The sequence below is a fragment of the Styela clava genome, chromosome 4 (assembly GCF_964204865.1).
Source record: "Styela clava chromosome 4, kaStyClav1.hap1.2, whole genome shotgun sequence".
NCBI lineage: Eukaryota > Metazoa > Chordata > Ascidiacea > Stolidobranchia > Styelidae > Styela > Styela clava.
This window is the reverse complement of record NC_135253.1, coordinates 4642990-4665741: the sequence shown is the minus strand read 5'-3', so window position 1 is coordinate 4665741 and position 22752 is coordinate 4642990. Positions and strand designations below refer to the sequence as shown.

The window sequence follows — 22752 nt, the reverse complement described above, 5'->3', positions numbered from 1 at the left end:
CCAACATTTCTTAAAACCGCATGTAGCCTACTGCAGTACCGTACAGATGTAACTTAGGTCAGTAGGTACCTTACTACTGTACTACAATGGCTATGAATTTGAATACCGTAATTTACTCCTGACACAGGTACCTTACACCTTACTCAGCCATTAGCTTTATGAACGACATTCTTGGACAGAATATGTAAGCAACGCACGACTAATCTGTTTACTGTAAAACTCAGATGCCCCAGTCCAAGCTGGTCTACGTCATCTGGCAAAGCTATCACTGTATTACCAGCCGTTCCCGAGTTTATGAATGAAGTGTAGTTCCTGTGCGGAACGTAGCTATCAGATAATAAAAAATATTTTTTAGCAGATATATCGTACATACAGTTATTTCGAGCGATAACTTCTTCAATTCCTATCAAAACGAATTTTGAAATCACTTCATTAACACAATTCTATAAGCCAACGATTTCATCACAATTTCATTTCGTGCGGTAAATAACAAAAATGCTACCACAGCACCAGGTATCCAATGAGGATATATACATGCTCATTGCAGTATCCTAGGGCGATGCAAAGCTTTTAATTGCTGCTGTAAACTCAATGATCAAAATTTTACAATGTATGCAAAAGTCCATTGTATCTTTGCGTTGGCACCCATGACGCCTGGACCTCGATAAGTTTGCACATTGTACATGTAGGACATTTGCATCCCCGGATTTTATAAATCGCATTTGCACCCACATGTATTTGCAACCATCTTCACCCTAGGGCATTTCCACCAGCGGGTTTTCTAGGATGGGATTTACATATTTATCCAGGGGGAGAGGAAAGTCGATAAGACGGCTTAACCATATGGCGAACCACGGCCTCTCGGTTACCATTACATGTCGGGTATGCGATTAGTTAGTTATCTGTTTTCGGAAGCATGGACTTTTCTGATTTTTTAAGAAGATAAAAAACATATCACAGCAGTAGACGCCATTATGACGTAACAATACAAAACGAGCACAAGGGTGGTAAACAACTTGCTGGACGTAAATTTTGCTCTCACAAATTTTTCGTTCTCTACTTTTTTCTCATCTACATGTTAATTCTTTCTTGTACAAACAGATTTTGGCACTATATCATGCATGGTTTACATCCGCGGACCTACGAACATTGTACCCATACCGTGTTTTCCCGAAAATAAGACCTAACGTGAATTTTAAAAATGATTTTAATATAAGCACTACCCTTAAAATAAGACCTAGTCGATATCGCAAAATTTTCTTTGACCTAGTCAATAGCAGGAAATGAAATCTTCAGTGAAATTTAAGCGTCTAGCGACTTGCAAGACATTCCAGGATGATGATATGGTCATTTTTGAATAATCTATGTTCAGCAGTTTTTGAACTTTCTGGAATTTCTCTCAAAACAATTTCTCATATACTTCATCAACAAACGCAACTTCTTCATTACATATGTGCACAACTCAATCAAAAAATAATCTTTAAAGCCATGACAAAAATAACACCGACAACAAGTCATAAAGTTTGCAGAAACCTTTTATTTTTGATTTGACATAAAATACAAAATTCTCAATATGGCATAAAACAAAATGTGTCACGTCATGACAAAACACAAACTTGAGAATTGAAGCATTAATTGGACTGGAGACGATGCTAATAATGACTGCATTGCACAAACAAAATAACATCATGAGATAATATTATAAACTCCCAAGAATGCAGAAAAGGGGTAATGGTGAAACGACAAATCAATCACTGACAAATTAGATTTAATTAATTTATCCTCTTCTGATACAAAACACTGACATAAAAGTACATATGACTGTTGAACTGAGAATGACCTAGTCATTCTTTTTGTCACTCTGAGCATCACCATTAGCAATAGCAGCAGTAGAATTGGAAGCTTCTCCGGAAGACACTTGTTCATGATCTTCTCCAGTTGTTCCAAACTCATTAACCCTCTTAGGATCGACACGATAAATGTAGCGTTGATAAAGATAGATGAAAAACACAATATCTGTAAAAAAAAATTTAATTTTAAGGTCAGATGAGATCACAAACAGGTGTGTATACGTTGAATTGGAGCGATATTCCACAAATCAACCTTCAAAACGCCACCCAACCTTGGACTTCTAGGTTAAGACACTGCACACAAATTTTCTGTTTTTCTAGCGACCACCCTGTATTTTATTGAAAGGAAACAAAAACATATTATAAGGTGCATAATCGATTTTTGACAATAAAAAAGGATCTAAATTGTGCCTCTTGGTCGCAAAATACAGTACTAGTTAGTATCATGTATAGTATGACTTAATCAGTGGAAAACAGACTTACCATCTCTGAAACAGCCGATTCGATACATAGTCGGCATCTTGATCACAAACGCAAAAATGTCATCAATGAAAGTGTTGAGCGCTTTGTATGTCAACATCCTCCACGGCAGATGGGCGACAGATTTTAGTTTGTAGTTGATAAACAATTGTGGTGTCATCATAATAAAACCTAATGCAAAAAATAGTGGACAAGAACAAACAAGTTCATCAATATTCACTGGTAAGATTTTTCAAAGTAAATATGTTATTGTGATATAATCTTACCAAACGTCAATAAAAATCCATAAAGCATTCCCAGGATGAATGAATATACACCTTTATGTTCCTCATATATAAGGGAGTACACCGCATAAGCAGCAAGAAGTGGGAAAAGTAACATTCCCAGATATTTGAATGCAAGCTGAATAAGAAAAATAGTATAATTTATATATAAATTGATAGATGTTTAAATGAACAGAAAAATGATATATCAAAGGTGCATCGAAATAAATTATTATCTCATAGGAATTTAAAAACACTACCAATATTTTAATACTTAAAAGCAGCTGAAATTCTGTAAGTTCCAATATCATCATTTTTGAATAAACACATATTTATGTATAATTTCATAAAATTGTTTTAGTGATGCAATATTTATTTTCCTTGTATAAACCCTTTAATCAAGCACAACTGTTTGCAATGATAGCAGTTGAAAAATAGAATTCTTTTTTTAATTTTGCTAAAAAGTTTGGTTTATATATTTATTAATTTAATTGAGTTAGTCGAGTTAGAATTTTATAATGTGAAAAACAATGGCTTTCAAAATTGTGTTCTAATAAAATACTTGGTTACATTTCTGTTCTAAATGTGATTGATGGTACAAAGAGAAGATTGTAGAACTTGGGAAAAATGTGGTAATTAGTGATAATATATATGCATTTAAACAGGAAATATCCTTCCTGCATTCGGCAGACATCTTGACAAATGGGAAGAAAATTATATTCAACCCGTATACACAATCTTTCTGATTTAAAAAACAGCTTGCTAACTTATGATGTATACATGCACACCAATGAAAATAAAACATCAGTTGCTAATCCTATTCAAAGTCATTATCCAAATTTATTAACATTCTACCCTGCTATGAATTATAATTTCTAATAATCTAAAATGGATCTATCTTTCAGTCTAACATCTATAAGACATTATTCTTCACTCTGGAATAGTTAACAAATATCATAAATTAATTGCAAAAAATCTAACACTAAGAAGAGAACAGAACAGCTTATGATAAATCGGTATTCTTAGACCGAGATAAAGTTTTTAAACGGAGATTAGTTCAAATCTCATTTATGCTAAACTCTGCGGATATCCCTATATAACACTACTCATTGTTAATACGGACAATTATCGTGGAACACTGACAGACAAATGATTCGTATTCTTACATCTTCTATCACGGCACATAATACTCACTTGATCGTATTTCTTGGTGTCAGATTGAACATACGTTGATTTGTCCGTGAACTTCAATTTGGGAAGAAATCCAAATAGTTTATCCTCCATGTCAAACTGACAAAATTCAAATTTTTTGGTTATTTGTTTATTGGATGTACAATAATTCTTAAAGCCAACAACATAAACATAACTGTTTGTAATAATAAGATTTGAATTTTGAAATTTGAGAAATAGTTTATGCACAATATGGGAAATTCGATGTTCATTAGAACGAGTATAAAATACTAGCACATAAAATACTCAAAATCTTGTGAGATTCTACTTCTGGAACACTGCCTTTGGGCATTTATACAGTTAGCAATGGCCTTATTAATCTGATTGCAGTGCTTGTCAAAAATGAATTTTAACATTTTGCTTTATTTATAATATACGGGAATCATCTAAGAATTATAGAATACCTACCTTCACAGACATGACTTTAGTAATCTTCCAGGCATCGATAAGACAACCAATAAAAACGCTGACTCGAATAACAAAATTTGTGTCATTATCGAGAATGTATAAAAGAACAATGACAGACTGGAAAACACCGAAAACAACAGAACGAACAGAGAGACCTTCGAGTGTTTTTCGACTCTTCCAGAACTGAATATCTGAAATTGGCATGTGGTGGTAAACAATAAATATATTGTTTCGCTACAAATACTGGGAAGACTCAATGTCTCAAACAAACTAAAAGTACATAAACTGAGACGCAGAGGTTATAGTTTGTTATTAACATAATAAAACCTATAACAGTTCCAAATTAAAGCAAAACCGAGCTTGGAGCAAAATGGAAAAAGAAGTAACAACATTACAAACTATGACATCAATGGCTGAGTTAAAATTACTTGAATTTTCTTATTTTCTGCATCTACATTTGTGACTCTTTGAGCGCATTGTGTGCTGTTATTTTTGTCAGCTTACAGTCAATAGAACTTAACATTAACATTACAAAACACTTACCATTTTTGAAAGCTAAAAATTCAAATATGCTGTGTACAATTGATACAATTACAGTAAGACCAAGTAGATAAGGATTTGTTTCCACCATAGCTTCCTGTAAAATAACAATATTATAGGAAACTGACACCAAATAGCAAAATCAATCAATCAATTTCTTCTTCCAACTGTTTAGTACTAATGGGATGATGTAAACCTGACTCAAAAACTCCTGCCTGGTGAATCAAATTGTGAAAAAGACAACTGGGAAACCTAAAGTATTAAAAGAATAAATGTCATTGCATCCAATGAAACCAAATTGTACTAAGAATGAGTTGAAGTGTATAATAGTTGAAGACCCTACTTAGATACACAGCACATTTTTTTCATAAGCCGCTAAGCCTTTTGCTTTGAACAAGGTCCTAAACACGCAGCCACAGATACCTCACAATATATGCCTAATAGAAGGTGTTACTTTTATTTGGAAGGACCAGAATCTTGCCCAGTTCAGCATTGCCTACCCAATTTATTATACCCAGAGTGGGGTAAAGGCATGGGGTTTAAGCCAGAGATGCTAAATTGGGATGCCAACTCATTTGGGTCTTGATGCATTAACTGCTAGGCTACTGCGCCGTATTAAAATAATTGTATATGCCAATCCGGAACCAACATTCTATATATTATAGTAACACATATAAGGTCAATGCCAAACTAGAGTTAATTCTGTAATACAAATGCAAACTGTGTGATTTACAGATCTTGACTAATGAAGTGGTTGAATATGCCTAAAGACAATCTTATGAAACAGACCTTCAAAGAATCTTTATCCTGTTCTGATTCTTCATTATAATCTTCACCAAGTACATTGAACCATTGATTTTGCATTGATTGAGAAGCATACATTTGAAGTTTGAAAAGAGAAATTGGCTAAAAAAAAATATATGTGTAATAACCTGAATTTCACCGTTACTGAAAAAAGAGAAAAACATACCTGATATGTAATATGAAAATTGACTTCTTTTACAGTTTCATTTATAGGTTGGAAATCTCTTATAAGATTCCAATAATCATTCAGATGTATGATTGGCTCATAGGTCTTGTGTTCATCATCAAACTTGACCACTAAAACGAAGACATCAAAAGTAAAGAAAGGAGCCATAACATGAAAAAGAATGACGATTTTGCAATAAGTCAATATACAAAAATACTAAAAATTCCTTCATTTTTTAAGTTTTAACTTGTTTAAGTCTAATAATAATTGTGAGAAAATATTTCAAAACCATACAGAAACCAAATCTAACTACAGTTAGCATTGCCTTCAAATTGGGTAGCTATAGACATATAGGAAACAACACTTTTCGCAAAGCTTAACAAAGAGCTCTAAAAATGTTTCTCATATGGTATTTGTTAATTTTATCAACAAAGACTTCTAACTCAACAGAATCAGAAATTATTTCAACTCTTTTACCTCGGAAGAATGCTTGTTAAATAAAAATGCAGAGTTATATTTTTTATAATCCTAATTCTTATTATCCATATAACAATTAAATATGTGAATGTTTTGGTCTGATTACTTTACCAGACACTTGTAAAAACCAATGCTCACGTTTGTCTAGTGGGTGAGGTACACTTCCTTTAGCCCAATTTGTTTGATCAGCAACCAAATTGATTGTGATATTTGGATGCCAATGAGAAATTATTTCAGTATTTCCATGTGTTTCTGCTCTTTTTAACAGTGTGGGATCTGTCTCTGTCTTCCCAGTGAGTAAATTCTGTGTCTTTTTTATTGTTCTCTTTTTATATTTATTCAATTCTAAAAATAATTTTTTGAAAATTGCCTACAATCCACTTTTTTGCATACACAGAGGAAAGGGTAGTCACAGTGCAGTGCACAGTGCAGCAGGTCACAAAGCATAGCAAAGTAAGGTAACAAAAAGACTTTCCCAAGAAATTGGCTGACACTGAGTAAATATTTACTCTCTCATAATACCTCAGAATGCATTGATATCGTGACTGCGAGTCATAAATTTCGTGCGTCTGGCACATTTAAAGCACTGAATAGGAATCAATGTAAAATAGGAATATATGCAAAATTGACTGTAAGTGGTTGGCTGGTTGCGCAATGCGCATACAGGTGTTTTATGGCAAATGTTACTGACCCATATATACTATGACATCTTTTATTAAAACTTACGTTTGTGTGCTTCGAAAGTGTATTGTTCAGAATAAGACCCCTCCAATTTTTTATTCGGTACGAAGCCTTCCTGAGTGAAGTAAACATGCATAAATAGTGATCCATTCTTCTGAACTTTCTAGAATATAAATTATTAGTAATAAATATGCAGATGATTTTAAGCATTATATACATAGTGTCCAAAAATGTATTATTTAACTTCGTAATACATATTTTGAATTGAAAAGAGATTATACGAACAGAACACACACGTTTCAGTATTTTGCGGATGGCTTTTATTATGGAAGGAACAATAGAGGGGATATCTTCTTTGACATTATATTGTCTGATGCACTTTTATGTACTGTATTGTACTATTCCAATCGGACTGCATAAAAAGCCTCAAAATTTCAATTAACTGTTAATTTAACGTATTACGTAATTTAATATTTTTCCATAAGTTCATACTAGTACAACAAACAGAAATTTTCTTCATGCATTATCAGCTTCCTGCATATCGGATGACAATATAATCAATTTTACCTCGGACAACACAATGGTTGTATTAGACGTGAAAGTGCCATCTTGGTTCGGTCCATCGTACCACGCACCATATGTTAAATCTGTTTTGTGCCAATATAGTGTATTCATATTAGTGAAGTCTGTGAAATGTTCCTCTTCATTAACAAACACCCACATGTCCTTAAATGCAGAGAAATTTACACATAAGATTTATAAAAAATACGGTTGTTCCAATGTTGAAGGACAATCGTCTATTTCAAATAAAGATTTATAAAACTTATAAGAAGCAAATTATAATTTGGTATTGGTCATGCCAAATAGGACATTGTCCATCACCATCACCATGATATTCAAATCTGTAGGAATATTGGCTTGGCCGATACCGGACTAATTACACAAATGAATCATGGTCATTTAAATGAAAACTTAATATTTAAAGATAAAGCATGCTTCTGCTATAATACAAACGGGCAAACAGCATGTTAACGAATATCACAAATTAAATTATCAAACTTGAAAATATATTATGCAATTCAAGAGTCCTGCTGCACACTAACACAAATGTATTTCCGTAACGTTTCGTCTGACCATCAGAATTCCTCAGACAAGCAGTTTATAATAATGACAAGAAAAGAACAATCATGCGTTTTTTTTTTTGACAAAACCGAAACGTTACAGAAATACATTTGTGTTAGTGTGCGGCAGGACTCTTGAATTGCATAATATGGTATTTTCATTCCTGCTACAGCATCCTCGCATTATACGCATACGGATCCATTAGCGCTAAGGCATTGAGGAAGGATTGGGAGTTAGCGCAACCTCAACTACTTGAAAATATATTGTGGCAATCAGCATTCAGCCCATAACAGAATGAAATATGATGTCAACGCCGTAGACTTTCTCTACTTTGTATTGAACAAGCACTACTACCATGAAATTATTATTTATGAGCAATAAAAAGAATCTCACCAATACATCCCCAGTCTTAAACAAGTTCTGAGAAGCAAATGTTGCAACTGTTTTATTATCTCCTGTATTTGTTTTATTTCCACCTCTCAACCATGACATGACCATCCACATGAACACAACACGAAATATTATCCCAGACACAGTTTGAAACGTAGATTGAGGCCTTTGTTCTTCACCTTGAGCTGCTCCATCAGCCGCTGGCTCAGTAGTCTAAAATTGAAAACAAAACATGCAAATAATGTAGATATTTCTAAGTTGTCTGCTGATGGATATCATTTTCAATCAATATTCATTTAAATTTTTACTCAAGCGGATATCGCATCAATAAAATTTGAACAAAAAAAATAATTAAGTTGTTTATATAATTACATCTTTTCACTTATTTTTCTACTGTTGTCAGTAAACTTACTAGGAGGTATCAAAAGAGAAAAACTAATTCCGGAGCCATTTCCACTTTGATAAATATTTAAACACTACCCACCGTTAAAGTCAATAAAAATGGCAATTGTTGTGATTATTTGGAAATCCTACACTAATGAATATCAACATACGATATATAATTATTCAGAGTCACAATATTACGTTAGTACCATATATTACATAATAGGGGAATGCATACCTGCACAGCAGTTCCTTCTGACATTTTTCAATAAAATATATCCAAAAAAATATATTAGAAGAAAGTAATCTAATAAAACAATAATTCATATCACATTAAAATGATAATTAGGAAAAACAACACACAGCTTCACTGATCAAAAATTATTCGCAATTCAGCTAAAGTTTTAGTTTAGAATTCAAATTTGAATATGGTTTGCACTTGATTATTGGGAAATATATTTACAGAGTCGGGTCTCAGCCAGCATTAGCAATGCAAAATAACTATTCTGTAATAGAATGTATGTATCATATCACAAAATAAAGGAATTATGAAGCAAAGAAATTTCAGCTGAGGCATATATGCAAACAGTGTTTTTAGAGACCTCCCCAGTTAAAACTTTACAATGTTCATAAGAAACTTACAATATTAGCATTCATTTTAAAGTCATGATTGACTAGAAATTAAAAAGTGAGAAAGTGACCTATAACAGGTAAAAATTTTAGTAACATTTCTTGGAATAAATCCAAAGTTTGGAATAAATATAGGTGGAGCAATAGTAATACAACTATATGAATTTTTGTAAAGGTTTCTAATCAACTTTTAGCATCACAAGAATACATCTGAATATTGATACTCTAAATGTATCAATCAATCATTTATTTCGGTACTCTGACATAAAAACAAAACAGCACAAAAAGTAGACGAACAAACAACATGCAGAGATACCTGGAAGGCGAGCATAACTTTAAATAAAGTTAAAAAACGTAGAAGTACGCGCCCGCCCACCAAAAAAAATAATAATAATACAAGCATACAAAAAACATAATTCAGAATCAGGCAATGCTTTTGAGTTCAGGAATCAGTCCAGATTCGTAAAGAACAATCAGTGGTTTATTTAAAACACAAATTAATACAATTCAAATTAGATAAAACAGAATATTTTCTTCAACGTGAAGAAATTTTGCCTTTGGCAAATGAAATAAGAAGACGGCGGCTAGAAATTATAGATGAAAAAAACTACATCTAAGATGTTTCATCTACAATTCATAATTATAAATCCAAGATTTCTATAGTGGTTTCAAATATTACTCTCTAAAAGTTTTCTAGAAGCTTCTGGGTGGTTTCATATGCAAGAAACAAAGCTCCGTTTGCCGGATAGCTTCGTATGATACACGGTAGCAACCCAGAATATAAAGAAAAAAATCCTTTAGTTCGCACAACACCACGAAATGTTTTCAGAAAGCCATACTGTTTTCCTGTCTGTGATAAAACTTGTATTTGTGATTTCACAGCATCAATGGGATAAACAAGAATCCACAAAAACACACCAGCTGTTCCCCCAGCAAACATTAAGCCCAAAGGTCCAATGTCATTTTTTGTTTTACCAGCCGGAGTTAAAAGGTCTCTTGTTAACTCATACCCATAAAAAAATGCAAAGTAACCAGGTAACTCCCTAGCCCATGTACTCGTAATACCAGTCATAAATCCACTCGGACCCCTTTCCCTCATAATTTGTCTAACTATACCCCACGGGCCCATAGATTTATTCACAATTTTCCCAGAAGCAGCCATTTCTGTCAGTGCTTGCATTCTACATTTTATTAGCTCATTGGGACAAACCACCATGGCAGAAAAAATTGAAGCGATACTACCGGCAGAGGCCATTTGCAGCGTGCTTAATTTTTTATAATCAGTATTAGAAACAGAAGCTACAAACTTTTTAGAAAACCCCAAAGCCACAAACAAAACAGAATTTTCAGCAACATTACAAACAAGAGCTGGCACAGATCCTTTGTATAAACCGTTGAGCCCTTCCGATTTTAGAATTTGTTTGAAGCAGTCCAATCCTCCTCTATAGAAGCCTGGAAACGCTTGCATTTTTACTTTTATAGTGTCTAGCGGCTGGCCGCAGTATACACAAGCAGTACCCCCTGCGGATCCAGCCAGGAAATCAACAATGAAATCCCTCACATGCCGAGAACGTGGAGTTATAGTCGACAGATTACCCGTACTGGCGTCTTGGTTCATATTGTCCGATTGTCTTCTCACCGTAATTTCAGCTTTTTAAACTTTGTCTATCCTTGTTTCACACCTTGTGCCGCGTAGAAAAATCCCACTCATAAATGACACAGAAATAAGGGAAGTTCGAAAACAATTTAGCGGACTACTTGCAATTCTTGCATCATCAGCCACATCGCACCTTGTCACCCACACAACACCTGTTCACAGCGGTAGCCAGCGAGCGCTTCGCTAACACAACACATCTGCTGGCGGGTAGATGAATACGTTCTCGGCTACTTGCGAAAAACCTTTTGTCATCAAAGTTTTCTCGTATCACCATTGATATGCTGGTACATGGGTTTAAGATGGATATATTCTATTCATCAATATTAAGCAATATGCCGGAATTCAAACACCATCGCATAGAAAAAAAATACAAATATCATACTACTCATGACGTAGTTTTAGTTGGCATTCCATGTATTTTTTAACATTCATTCCAAAAGTAGCCATATTATAATATGTGTGAGCTTTATAAGTCAAACTCTAGAAAAACTGGGGAAAATATACGTTTCGCACATAAGCAATAGGAATATGAGTAATTAGAACACTTGGCAAAAGTTGTTCCTTGGATAAAAATTTTAGGACACGTGATCACACCACAGAGAATGACCCTCTATAATCACACCATAGTTGACTTATTCAGTAAACAGGATGCATGCAGTACGCAGAAAATGGGATTTGTGGCAGAAAAATTGCGCATAATGTTTTCTCGCAAAATTACCAACCTGCAAAATCGTGCACCTCAAGTCACATGTATTATATTAGGATATGTACGCAGACCGTGGTACATAATGATTGTGATATATCATGTCTAACTTTCCTTTTTTTGTTTGTTTGTTTTTCTCTCCCCTATTTCATTTACTGAAATATGTGATATATTAATGTATAATCCACCATGGATGAATTGGACGACTTCTCCATCATGCTGAGGATATTATTGTGCCGGAACATAATTCAATGGCATTATGGGAATTATTGAAATATTGGATTTAAACCTTATACCATGGACAATGAAATATTGACTGTATAATTTACATAACTATTAATTGGTGTATATCAAACTAACACGATATGATGGAAATCAAATTAATGTAATCCATTTGATGATATAACGGAATAATTCGGTTGTTACGTATTGTATACTATACCCACTAGAAGGGGTAGTTATAAAGAGACTATGTCCCATATGTCCCTACTAAAATGGCTATATCCCATCTAAAATTGCGACTCCGATATTTCCTACTAAAATGACTATGTCCGCTATGCCCCCACTAAAATGGCGATATTCTTACTAAAATGGCTATGTCCCTACTAAAATAGCGATGTCCACTATGTCCCTACTAAAATGGCTATGTCCCATCTAAAATCGCGAATCCGATATTTTCCTACTAAAATGACTATGTCCCTACTAAAATGTCTATGTCCCTACTAAAATGGCGAAGTCCACTATGTCCCTACTAAAATGGCTATGTCCCTACTAAAATAGCTATGTCCGCTATATCCCTACTAAAATGGCTATGTCGCATCCAAAATCACGAATCCGATATTTTCCTACTAAAATGACTTTGTCCGCTATGTCCCTACTAAAATGGCTATGTCTCTACTAAAATGGCGGTGTCTCCAAAATGTCGTGTCCCACTTCTCTCACTTGTACTACTTGTCCAACGTGTCACACTTGTCCCGCGTGTACCCCTTGTACTACGTGTCCCATGTGCCCCACTTGTACCATGTGTACCACATGTTACACTTAACCCATGTGTCTCACCACTTGTCCCAAGTGTACCACTTGTCCCAGGTGTACCACTTGCCCCACGTGTCACACTTTTCCCACGTGTAACACTTAACTCACGTGTACCACATATCCCATCACTTGTTCCAAGTGTACCACTTGCCCAACGTGTCCCACTTGCTCCACGTGTAGGCCCTACCACTTGCCCCACGTGTCGCACTTGTACCACGTGTCCCACTTGTACTACGTGTCCCATATGTAGGGTTACCATATTTTTTTGACTTCAAAGCGTGACTCCTTCAAAGACACGACCCTATAGCTGTAATCCTGTAAATTTACAGTTTCCGATTTTAATGCATAGGCCTACATTTAAAGCCATCCCGGCTGTCTTCATTGACCATATTGTCATCGAGAGTTCATGCGCATATTCTCTCTAAACATCGGGTTCAGTTCGAAAAATAGAATAGACGCTAACGATACAAATGATCTAAATTTAGATTTTTTTCGTACAGCAAACGGAATAAAGAATAATGAAATAGTCTGCTGTTTTCAAGCATTGAGAATTTACTTATTCGCCCAAGCATGCTTTTCTCTAGATAACAACCTTCAAAACGACGTTGCTCAATGTTACATTCACGTGAACGTCTGAACAGTACCAATAAGAATTGATTTTACATGTGATACTTCGTTAACAATGTTAGCGGGAAACAACGAAACAAACAAAATAACGCATTCACCTTCAGTAAGTAGGTTAGCGTTGCGCTACACAGCAACAAGAGTAACGAGAACATGTTCGTGTATTATGCTGGATGGCTGAATGCAATAGCGGGACATTTAGCTGACTTATCGGGACAGCGGGACAAGACACTAAAAAGCGGGACTGTCCCGCCTAAAGCGGGATGTATGGTAAGCCTACCCATATGTCACACTTAACACACGTGTTCCACTTGTACCACGTGCCCCATTTGTCTCTAATACCGCGTGCATTTTGCTAAAAGGCTTGATAGTTTTGCTATTATGGTTGCTTTGCTATTATGGCTATTCTCGTCTTTCTTGAAACTTGCACAGCACTGTGTATGACGATTACTATACATTTCATTTATTTGTGGTGGAAGTCACAATCCTTGCGCTTGTTCGCAACAACACGTTTGCAGAAACCATAATTTGTTCAAAAAGTGTTGCGGCGAAAAGTGTTGTTGTGACATGGGTTATCAGTGCCGGAATATAGCCGTGCTGATATCGGATCGGAACCGATATCGACAATAAAAGCAGTATCGGTATATCTTTAATTATGTATCCCAATTGAACAATTTGAATTAGGAAACATTTCTAATTAATATTTGTGGGACACGACGATTTGGAGACACGTCCATTTTAGTAGGGACATAGCCATTTTAGTTGGGACATATCGGGATTGCGATTTTAGAAGAGACATACCGGTAGCCATTTTAGTAGGGACATAGCCATTTTAGTATTGACATAGCCATTTTAGTATTGACATAGTGGACATCGCCATTTTGGTAGGGACATAGTGCAGTAGTGGACATCGTCATTTTAGTAGTGATATCTCCATTTTAGTAGGGACATACCGGTAGTGGACATCGCCATTTTAGTGGAGGCATATCAGGATGGCGACTCTAGAAGGGACATAGCCATTTTAGTAGGAACATAGTCATTTTAGTAGGGACATAGCCATTTTATAACTACCCACTAGAAGTACTTGTGGTGCTTAACTATACCAAACCCACACCCACTGCTAAATCTAGAAATGTCAGAATGTTGGATGTCATTGAATAAAAAGATATCTTATGACTTATTTAGGTCTGCAGGTCAAGAGTAGCAAAAAGTTTAAATAGTTTGATAGACAAAATATACAGGTAGACTTAGATGGCTCATTGTTATGTCTGAATGTGGCAAAATTGCAGATTAAAATCATGTCTCCATCAACGTTTGTTGCAATTCTTCTAGGGGTATGGTCCACATTTCATCTTGCTCACAACTTTCTATTGGTAAGTTATTATTTTAAGCATATTGATATAATTGTTAAAATATGAGGTTCAGAAGCTGCTCGAAGCAAGTACTGAAGTAATTGGTATGGAATAGAACACTAGCAAGTATGTTCAGGCGTTAAATATACAGTACTAATCAAATTCAAAAGAATTTCCATTGTTATATCTATATGTAAAACCTCATTCTTCTATTTATTGCAGAATAGTTCAACGTTTGGTCATCATGTGTCTTCTTTTTTAATCAACTATAATGTCTCAATATCATTATTTCACATTCGCTGGTTCACTGCTGGATGGAATCGCTTTTTTATAAAAATTGGCAGAATGTGTGCCTCTAAACTTAAACTGTGGTTTGATGCAGGTAAATAAATCTTTTTGTGTTTAATCTGTTTTGATTCAACCAAAACTGTTTATTTCGATCAAAATTCTTAATTCAAAGAAAGTGCGATATAAGAAGAAAGTTTTATGAATATATTTTGCAGGTGTTTTTCTTGCTGTATTGACAATGTTCGTTGGCACAATTTTGCTATGCCATACTCTTTATGTGACAATTTTGCAGATTTTTTTTAAGCCAGAAAAACCTGTTCCAGATCAACAGGTATTCATAAATATTATTTTTATGATTATTTATTATTATGTCTGCTAAAACTGTTTTCTGTGCTATGATGTCTTATCTTTTATACTATTATTTGTATTGTATATAACCCACTCAGATGCAAGTCGTATTACCTGTAGCAACATGTAATTGTGCAGTCTAAGTAAATAAATAAGTTGCATTCTTTTGGATTGGTATGCAACCATTAACTACTTAACTATCCATGACATGGTTATTGATAAAGTTCGTAATGGAATTTATTTTTTTTCATTTAAGGTTCTCTCGGTTATTGTTCCTGGCATAAACATGCCAATACATGATATATGGTATTTGTTGTCTTCTATTTTTTTGAGCGGAATATTGCATGAATTTGGACATGCCATTGCTGCCGCTCGGTGAGTTATTGGACATCGTAAGCATTTTTTTATGTTCTGCATGTTACAATGAAAATCAACTTCTCCTTTATTGTTTTTTTATGCAGTGAAGGTATTCAAATCAATGGCTTTGGTATATTTGCTTTCTTGATCTATCCTGGTGCATTTGTTGATCTAAATTCAGATGATATGAGCAGGAAGAGTCCACTTTGTCAACTGCGTGTATATTGCGCAGGTATTATAAAGTATATTCGAAGAATTTGCTGATATATTAGATTGCCTATTTTTGCTAATGCAATTTTTTTTATGTATTATAGGAGTATGGCATAATTTTGTGATTTGTGTGGCAGCATGTGGACTAATAGTGCTTTTACCTGGACTGCTATTCCCATTTTATACGTCTAAACCTGATGGAGTTCTCGTCACCCACCAAATGCCAGTAGGTATGCCTCTCACTTTTCAATGCTTTTTTAAATAACGATTTAAAATTATTTGGTTCAACATAAAACTTTTTGTAGGAATCACCATTGCAAGGTAGCATGGGATTAAGAGCAGGAGATCATGTTTTGATGATTGATTCCTGTAAAATATCAAACAAAACTGATTGGTTTCAATGCATTAACAAAACCAAGAAGTCTACACAATGGGGTAAGAAAATAATTTTGTATATTTGTGTTGATGTATATTGTTATTTGGAATTTACATATCAACGAACAAGTTGTTGCGTATTCTACTTTGAGTTTATTTTTATTATGTATCATTTCTGTAAATTGGTTAGTTTGTATCTTGGTACATTGTTAGTCTATTTGTAAAACCATTACCGGTAAATGAGCACATCTACTAAAGAAACTTCAAAATTTTTAATTTAGTATATCATCCGTCATTGTTTTATCAAATAAGAGAATAATTATTTAATGTTTTTTAATTTGGCCACCTTTAAAAAAATTGGCATTGCATTCAAGTATTTGGTATTTTCATTCTGTGCATTTTTATTGGGATACTTTTCCAACATTATAATCTATAACTGCGTAAAAGTCATGTCCTACTTTCAGGTTCTTGTGTTTCAAAGAAAAAGATAGATAGTGTCTCATCACACACAGTTTTCACTGTGAATAATCCAAATATTCAAAGTTCTACCTCTCATCGTCATTATTGGATGGATTGCTGTGATATACATGCTCCGCAGACACATCTGTGTTATAAATACACAACTATTCAGAGCAATAATACGGTAAGCAATAAGCATATTCAGATATCTGATGTATAATACAAGATAGTTGATGGCCAGGAGAGATTGGATCAGATGTTTTGTGTTGAGTTCTTACCTGAATTATTATCAATAAATCCGGAATATCACCAGATAATTTGTATTATTTGTACCTTTGATTTATAAGTTAGATTCCAAAAGTTTTCTGATAAATAGCCTTACTCTTATATTTCCTTGAGTTTTTGATCACATTCTACCAATGCTAATCAACATACATTTCAACTTGGTCAACTGTAGTACGAGAATAAATGTAAGGCAATGGGCCCTACACATTATGCACAATATTTTATTGAGTAAAAAAATATTTGAATCTGCATTTAGTTGGCCCTTTTCTTTTTCAAGTTGAACCTTTTTGAATCCTCTTTTCTATTATTTTTCACTTTCATTCAGATGTATGCTTGTTTGCCTGGGCGTGTTATGATATCTACTCTGGAAGATTGCGTTTCAACAAAAGATTGCCGCACAAACAAAGATGAAGATCAAGATGATATTGTTTGTGCAAAGGCTCATACAGGTGAAACAAACTGTTCTTTTAAGTTTGTTATGCGTCAGAAGTTACTGTTTGCAGAAATTGCCTTGCTTATTTTAAAAGTCTAACTACAAGCTATATGGATTGGGCAACCATTTATTCATGTGAGTGCCCAACAGGTTAAGATTTGAATATTTATCAGAGAGAGAAAGGGTGATAAGACAGCTCAATTATATGGAAAACCACGGTCCTCGTAGTACGTTATTTGTTTCAGATACATGGACTTAATAGTGGATGATGCCATAACTGACCAGCGGTTGGTTACCAGCGAGGTGTGCAGCAATCCTCCGCACATAATTAAGACGAGGAGATTCAAACCTGCAAACCCAGGAGTAAACAGATGTGCGTTGGCGAGCATATTCCTAATGCTTGGCATAATGCGCCACACCGCTGAGCTAATATGACCACAAACTCTTGAATAGATTCTGCTTTATTAAGTGAATTCTCTGGAGTGTTTGGTCAGATTTTTGGGTGGATGTGTCCTGCTGAACCAAATCAGATGTGTATTATATGGTTGGATACAAATAAGAGTTTGTCAGAAACAATTTTTTTTGTACAGAACCAGGTGTGAAGTTCATTCGTATAACCACTTTGCGTCAAGGTTTGGACAAGCATAATGTGCTTTATATTGGAGATCCTGCTGATATTGTACGTTCAGTTACTGTATCAGACCTGTTTCCAAGATACACGTTAATTCCTCCAAAGCTTCCTTCAATCATACTGAGGTTTTTGCAGTGAGTTGCATTTTTATGCTATGTTACTTTTACTAATTTATATCGATGCAATTTTCCCAATACCATATAATATGTAATCATTTTCATTTTTAGATATATGTTCTCCATGTCTGGTGCACTTGCGTTGCTAAATATAGTTCCATGCTATGCACTTGATGGCCAATGGGCATTCAGGGTGAGTGTTAATGCATTCATAATATGAACCGATTTCCTTCATTTTCTATATCAGATTATTTTCTGGATGTATATTAATGATAGATAGGAAAATTATTTCTTTCCGATCTTTGAAATATGTTACAGTGACGTGCTTCGTAGGGCTGTTGAAAGATTTAGGATTAGTAAGTCGGGTGCTGCTGTGTTGTCACTGTTTTCTTAGATAAAGTCATTATGAGCATTCGTACAATGTTATAAGAAACCATTTTAGCTGGTTTAATAAGATTTCTTATAATGTAGTAGGTAAATTCATAATTTTAGGCTTTCCTGAACTACTTTGCATCTGATGAGAAATTATCACAAGTTAAAAAAGAGATGATATGTCAATTGGTACTTCTGGCGGGAACATCATTGTTAGCTGCTAACATATTTTTTGGATTTGTGCATTTGTTTACCAGATGATACCTGGTCAAAGTACTTTTTTACAATCTTTTTATTTATTTTGTAGTAAACTCTTGAAACTTCAGACTAACGTCTATTTGTTCCTTTGATTAGTAGGCATATACAACGTTACACAACTACAAAGGTCATGGTATAAATTTCTTGGTATTTTCTTCTTCTTGTCATGAAAATCTTAATCGTTGGAGCATTTGCTTCGAAATTTTCAGTGGCAAAAGATTGTCTCTTAGAAGGCCTTAGCAAAAATTTGTGTAGGCAGTGGTTTCTTGTGTGCGGTGGCGTTATTTAAAATATAAAATCTGCACACTGTGGCGCTTCCGCGTTCGTTGCTGACTAAACTTAATTTTCATATCATTCTCCTCGTCTATATTTAAAAAACATAGCGATTTGGTGAACACCAATTAGCTCGAGTTGAACGACGTGGACTACATGGAATTTCGTTTTTAACTCCCCATTTGGATCAACGTAGCATCCACATTTGATGGCGACGCTTGGTGCATGTTTCGATATTTCCATATATATTAAATTCAAGACGCACTTTATCGAGACCTGAAGGTCTTCCAGAGTTTCGACAAGGCGACAAATCTTTCACCTATGCTGCTCCTTCCCGTCCAACAGGAAAACGAACTCGAGCATATGCAGGATTCATATTCTTCGCTTCAACTTCTTCAGCTAAAATGTCAATACTGTTTGAGCGAACAAATTTGATTTCCACAACCAAGTAGGCAGCGAGTGACCGCTGGGAGAGGGGTGTCGAAATAGTTCATGCGGAATTGTATCGAAGGCTGTGCAAAGCAGAGATCGGGGCGATTGAAGGGATTTTGGTAGCACAGACTATCAATATCACTGGTAGCACAGACTATCGCGTGTTTATGCTTTCGGATAAACACGCGATTTTTCATGGGATCCCATTGAAGCATTCTGCTCTGTAGGTACCAATTGGATGGTAACACGACGATTGACTTGTGGCCACACCACGTTTCAGCAGAAAATATTTTAGTTCACCAGACGAAAAGATTTTCCTCTATCGGAGTGAATGAAACTTGATAGTTGTATAGAGCAAGATTGATGCATGAAAATTCAAAAGGAAATTTAGAATATCCATTGTCTGTGGTTGGCGTGTATACAGTGATTTCCCTACACCCCCCCTATAGGGGGTGAACACCCCCCCTAATTTTGAGATGCGATTCCACACTGAGGGGTTCTAAACCGCAGTCTGCGGGCCAATTACGGCCCGCGTAACGATTTAAAATGGCCCGCCGAACTTGAGAGAAATAGTTTAACCCTTCATGTGGTACCTTTTGAGTTTTAGATATCGTCTATTGTTACATCATTATCACAGTTTAAGCACGTTTATTTCGTAACTGAATTATTCCGGTATCTTATGTATATGTATGGGTATTAGGATTACACTGCAGTATTTTAGATATCAGCCGTATATTAAGAAAGCTTAAAGATGTCACAAAACGAAAACTAGGCACTGAAAGCAGACGTTTTTTAGATGAATGACAGCGTTTTTATTTCTTTATTGAAAAGAATCAAACTTCAGCGATTTGTCTTCTTACCAACAAAATATTTCAGTTCTGAAGGAATGCGACATTATGATCAGTTGACGAGCGTATTTCGAAATTTAATTCATACAAAAGTCAAACAAACATGTTCAAAAAAATTAGAAAGGTGTAACAAAACTAGCCATAAGTAGGCATTCATACAATGCCAGATGAGCAAGTAACTTCATTAGTCACTATCAGTTGCAAATTACTTGTTGAAACGTAGTAGTATATATTTACGGTTGAATGCCGTGCTTGTTATCTGTTCCCCGGGAATTCTATCAGCTAGATATTATAATTATTGATTTCATTACATAACAAACTGCGATGCTAGGTGTATCTAAAATCAAGCTTAGAGCCTATTTTGGTAACTATTTCTCAGAATTTTCTCAGGGCGCGATCAAGCCGTATCGTCCCGCAATTTTCCTCGCTCCCCTTTTCTGGCCCTACAATTTCATTCTGCTGTGGATTTTGGCTCGCCGTCAATCAACTTAGGGGGCCCTCATGTACATCGTTTCTTAAATACATACCATTTTTTTAAGAATGCAAATAGCCTAGTTTTATCTCTAAAAGCAAATTATTTACCACCCCCTAAATTTTGAAACACCCCCCCCTAAAAAGAAAAGCTGGGGAACATACTGCGTGTATACATTCGTTGTCCGCAATGACAAAGGCCCCCTTGAGGCCCATACTCTTTCAAATAGTCGTGTGGCCTTGATTGATGTTTTTTACGGTTGTGAATAAAATCGATGTAAGCTCTGCACATATGCGGAATAATTTTTTTAAAAGTTTTTTTTCGTGTTATCAGTCGAGAAAAAGCAAATTTTTCGATTGTTGTTGTTGAAGTCTTGTGACGCCTGGGTGAAAAAAACCTCCTACTCTGCCACACAATGATAATTTATTGTTACATATTTCTCATAAAAAAAAACGAAATTCCAAGAGTCGATCTTGATAACATTTAAAACTGCAACTTGACGAATACTGTGCAAACATAAGCAGCGACAAATTCATTCTGATGATGATTCGTAAGCAGAAATACCAGTCGACACTTTTATACTTATATATATATATATTTTCCGAGTATTGCCAAAATAAGAGTTGATAAATACACTAGCAAAAATGCAATAGTTTTTACTCTGATAACTTGGCGCCGCACGAATAAAAAGTTTGAGAACCGCTGTCCTACGCAATGATAACTCGCTCTGTCAACGACCTTTATACACATCGTATAAACGGGAAAACATATCATGAGTGACTTACCACCAGTAGCAGCAGGCATAGGATCGTTTTTTAAATATCAGAGTCATATGGCGCTCTTAGCAAAAAGTACATTGAATACATTTAACAGTCGGGGAAAAGTCTTCGTTGAACAAATAGTCGCATTGACAACAACCATTTCAATAAGAAATTTCGTCGTCATCACAATATTTTTAATGACAGTGTTTCCTGAATTAACAAGCGTTTATTTATGAACGTAATACATAATAAATGTTTTTGTAGCGTATGTACGACCAAGTTTTGGAATTAAAGGGTTAATTTGACGTAAATTAGAGCATTTGTTATGGATTTGTACAATTTGGAAACAAAAATGGTTTTACGTCAAACATAATAACAAGAGGTTTGAGGTACGAGTTGCTCACATAGAGCCCACAACACTCTTAAATTCAAAAATTAAAATTAAAGACGAAAAAAAAGATCAATTAAAAGTGCAGTAAACGAGAAAACCAGAGTAACGCAACAGGGCCTCGTTAAATGCTCACTTACACAACCTAGTGGTTTGGGCCTATCTAATGTCAGCTAGTACCGATTTGTGAAATCAAGTAGGCACATCGCCCCCAGGAAAAAACGAATCGCTGATTCTACTCATAGTCTATTTTGTAGTTAACGTTTGAAGAGTTTTCCTCACCATTGGACACTGGGTGGAAGATCAGGGATCAACAAAAAATTATTGAACTTTCAACTGATGCTTTTTGAATTTTATTATTGCAGTATAAAAGCAGTCTTAACAGAGGTGAATAGGTACGTTATGAGAATGTTTGACAATGCATGTTTACGACATAGCATAAAGAAATCATTCTATTCTGAGTGAGTAAGTGGATAGAGATGGAGAATTGTTTGGTCCGACTGCAACATGGAAATGTCGATGGACACCAACTTGATAGACTACTCTGAGACTGCTGCAACTGCTAAGACATTGTATGTTACGAGTTTACAGGGTGTTTTATAAAATTCAACATGTTTTCATCCATTTTGTGATATGCGAGTAGATACTCC

At 35.0% G+C, this 22752-nt stretch overlaps 3 protein-coding genes across 3 annotated transcripts; 1 reads left to right on the top strand and 2 right to left on the bottom strand.

Annotated features, from left to right (window-relative positions):
- Positions 1 to 1517: 1517 nt before the first annotated feature.
- On the bottom strand, positions 1518 to 9177 carry LOC120325828 (putative lipid scramblase CLPTM1). Its single transcript, XM_078111567.1, has 13 exons — positions 9034 to 9177; positions 8415 to 8624; positions 7467 to 7625; positions 6945 to 7062; positions 6357 to 6563; positions 5742 to 5872; positions 5561 to 5677; positions 4775 to 4868; positions 4232 to 4422; positions 3788 to 3883; positions 2597 to 2732; positions 2334 to 2501; positions 1518 to 2016 (listed from the first exon to the last, which is right to left on the bottom strand). Exons 1-13 carry the CDS (start codon positions 9055 to 9057, stop codon positions 1841 to 1843), a joined length of 1827 nt encoding a protein of 608 aa, XP_077967693.1. The 5' UTR covers positions 9058 to 9177; the 3' UTR covers positions 1518 to 1840.
- Positions 9102 to 11474, bottom strand: LOC120326060 (mitochondrial ornithine transporter 1-like). The gene has a single exon (XM_039392276.2). It carries the CDS (start codon positions 11041 to 11043, stop codon positions 10108 to 10110), a length of 936 nt encoding a protein of 311 aa, XP_039248210.2. The 5' UTR covers positions 11044 to 11474; the 3' UTR covers positions 9102 to 10107.
- Positions 11475 to 14000: 2526 nt separating this feature from the next.
- LOC120325686 (membrane-bound transcription factor site-2 protease-like) lies at positions 14001 to 18995 on the top strand. The gene is made up of 12 exons (XM_039391784.2): positions 14001 to 14817; positions 15019 to 15178; positions 15300 to 15415; positions 15689 to 15807; positions 15894 to 16021; positions 16104 to 16225; positions 16305 to 16434; positions 16839 to 17017; positions 17444 to 17567; positions 18142 to 18316; positions 18410 to 18491; positions 18791 to 18995. Exons 1-12 carry the CDS (start codon positions 14743 to 14745, stop codon positions 18929 to 18931), a joined length of 1551 nt encoding a protein of 516 aa, XP_039247718.2. The 5' UTR covers positions 14001 to 14742; the 3' UTR covers positions 18932 to 18995.
- The last annotated feature ends 3757 nt before the right edge of the window (positions 18996 to 22752 follow it).

What these genes read in the sequence shown, in the direction of transcription:
- LOC120326060 (XM_039392276.2), bottom strand. Translation starts at nt 11,043, where the DNA reads ATGAACCAAGACGCCAGTACGGGTAATCTGTCGACTATAACTCCACGT.
- LOC120325828 (XM_078111567.1), bottom strand. Translation starts at nt 9,057, where the DNA reads ATGTCAGAAGGAACTGCTGTGCAG. An exon ending in CACTTTCGAAGCACACAAAC is followed by an intron (nt 6,564 to 6,944) that starts GTAAGTTTTAAT and finishes AATTATTTTTAG; the next exon opens with AATTGAATAAATATAAAAAG. An exon ending in TGGATTTTTATTGACGTTTG is followed by an intron (nt 2,502 to 2,596) that starts GTAAGATTATAT and finishes TTTTTGCATTAG; the next exon opens with GTTTTATTATGATGACACCA.
- LOC120325686 (XM_039391784.2), top strand. Translation starts at nt 14,743, where the DNA reads ATGTCTCCATCAACGTTTGTTGCAATTCTTCTAGGGGTATGGTCCACA. An exon ending in TTGCTCACAACTTTCTATTG is followed by an intron (nt 14,818 to 15,018) that starts GTAAGTTATTAT and finishes TATTTATTGCAG; the next exon opens with AATAGTTCAACGTTTGGTCA. An exon ending in TCGTCACCCACCAAATGCCA is followed by an intron (nt 16,226 to 16,304) that starts GTAGGTATGCCT and finishes AACTTTTTGTAG; the next exon opens with GAATCACCATTGCAAGGTAG.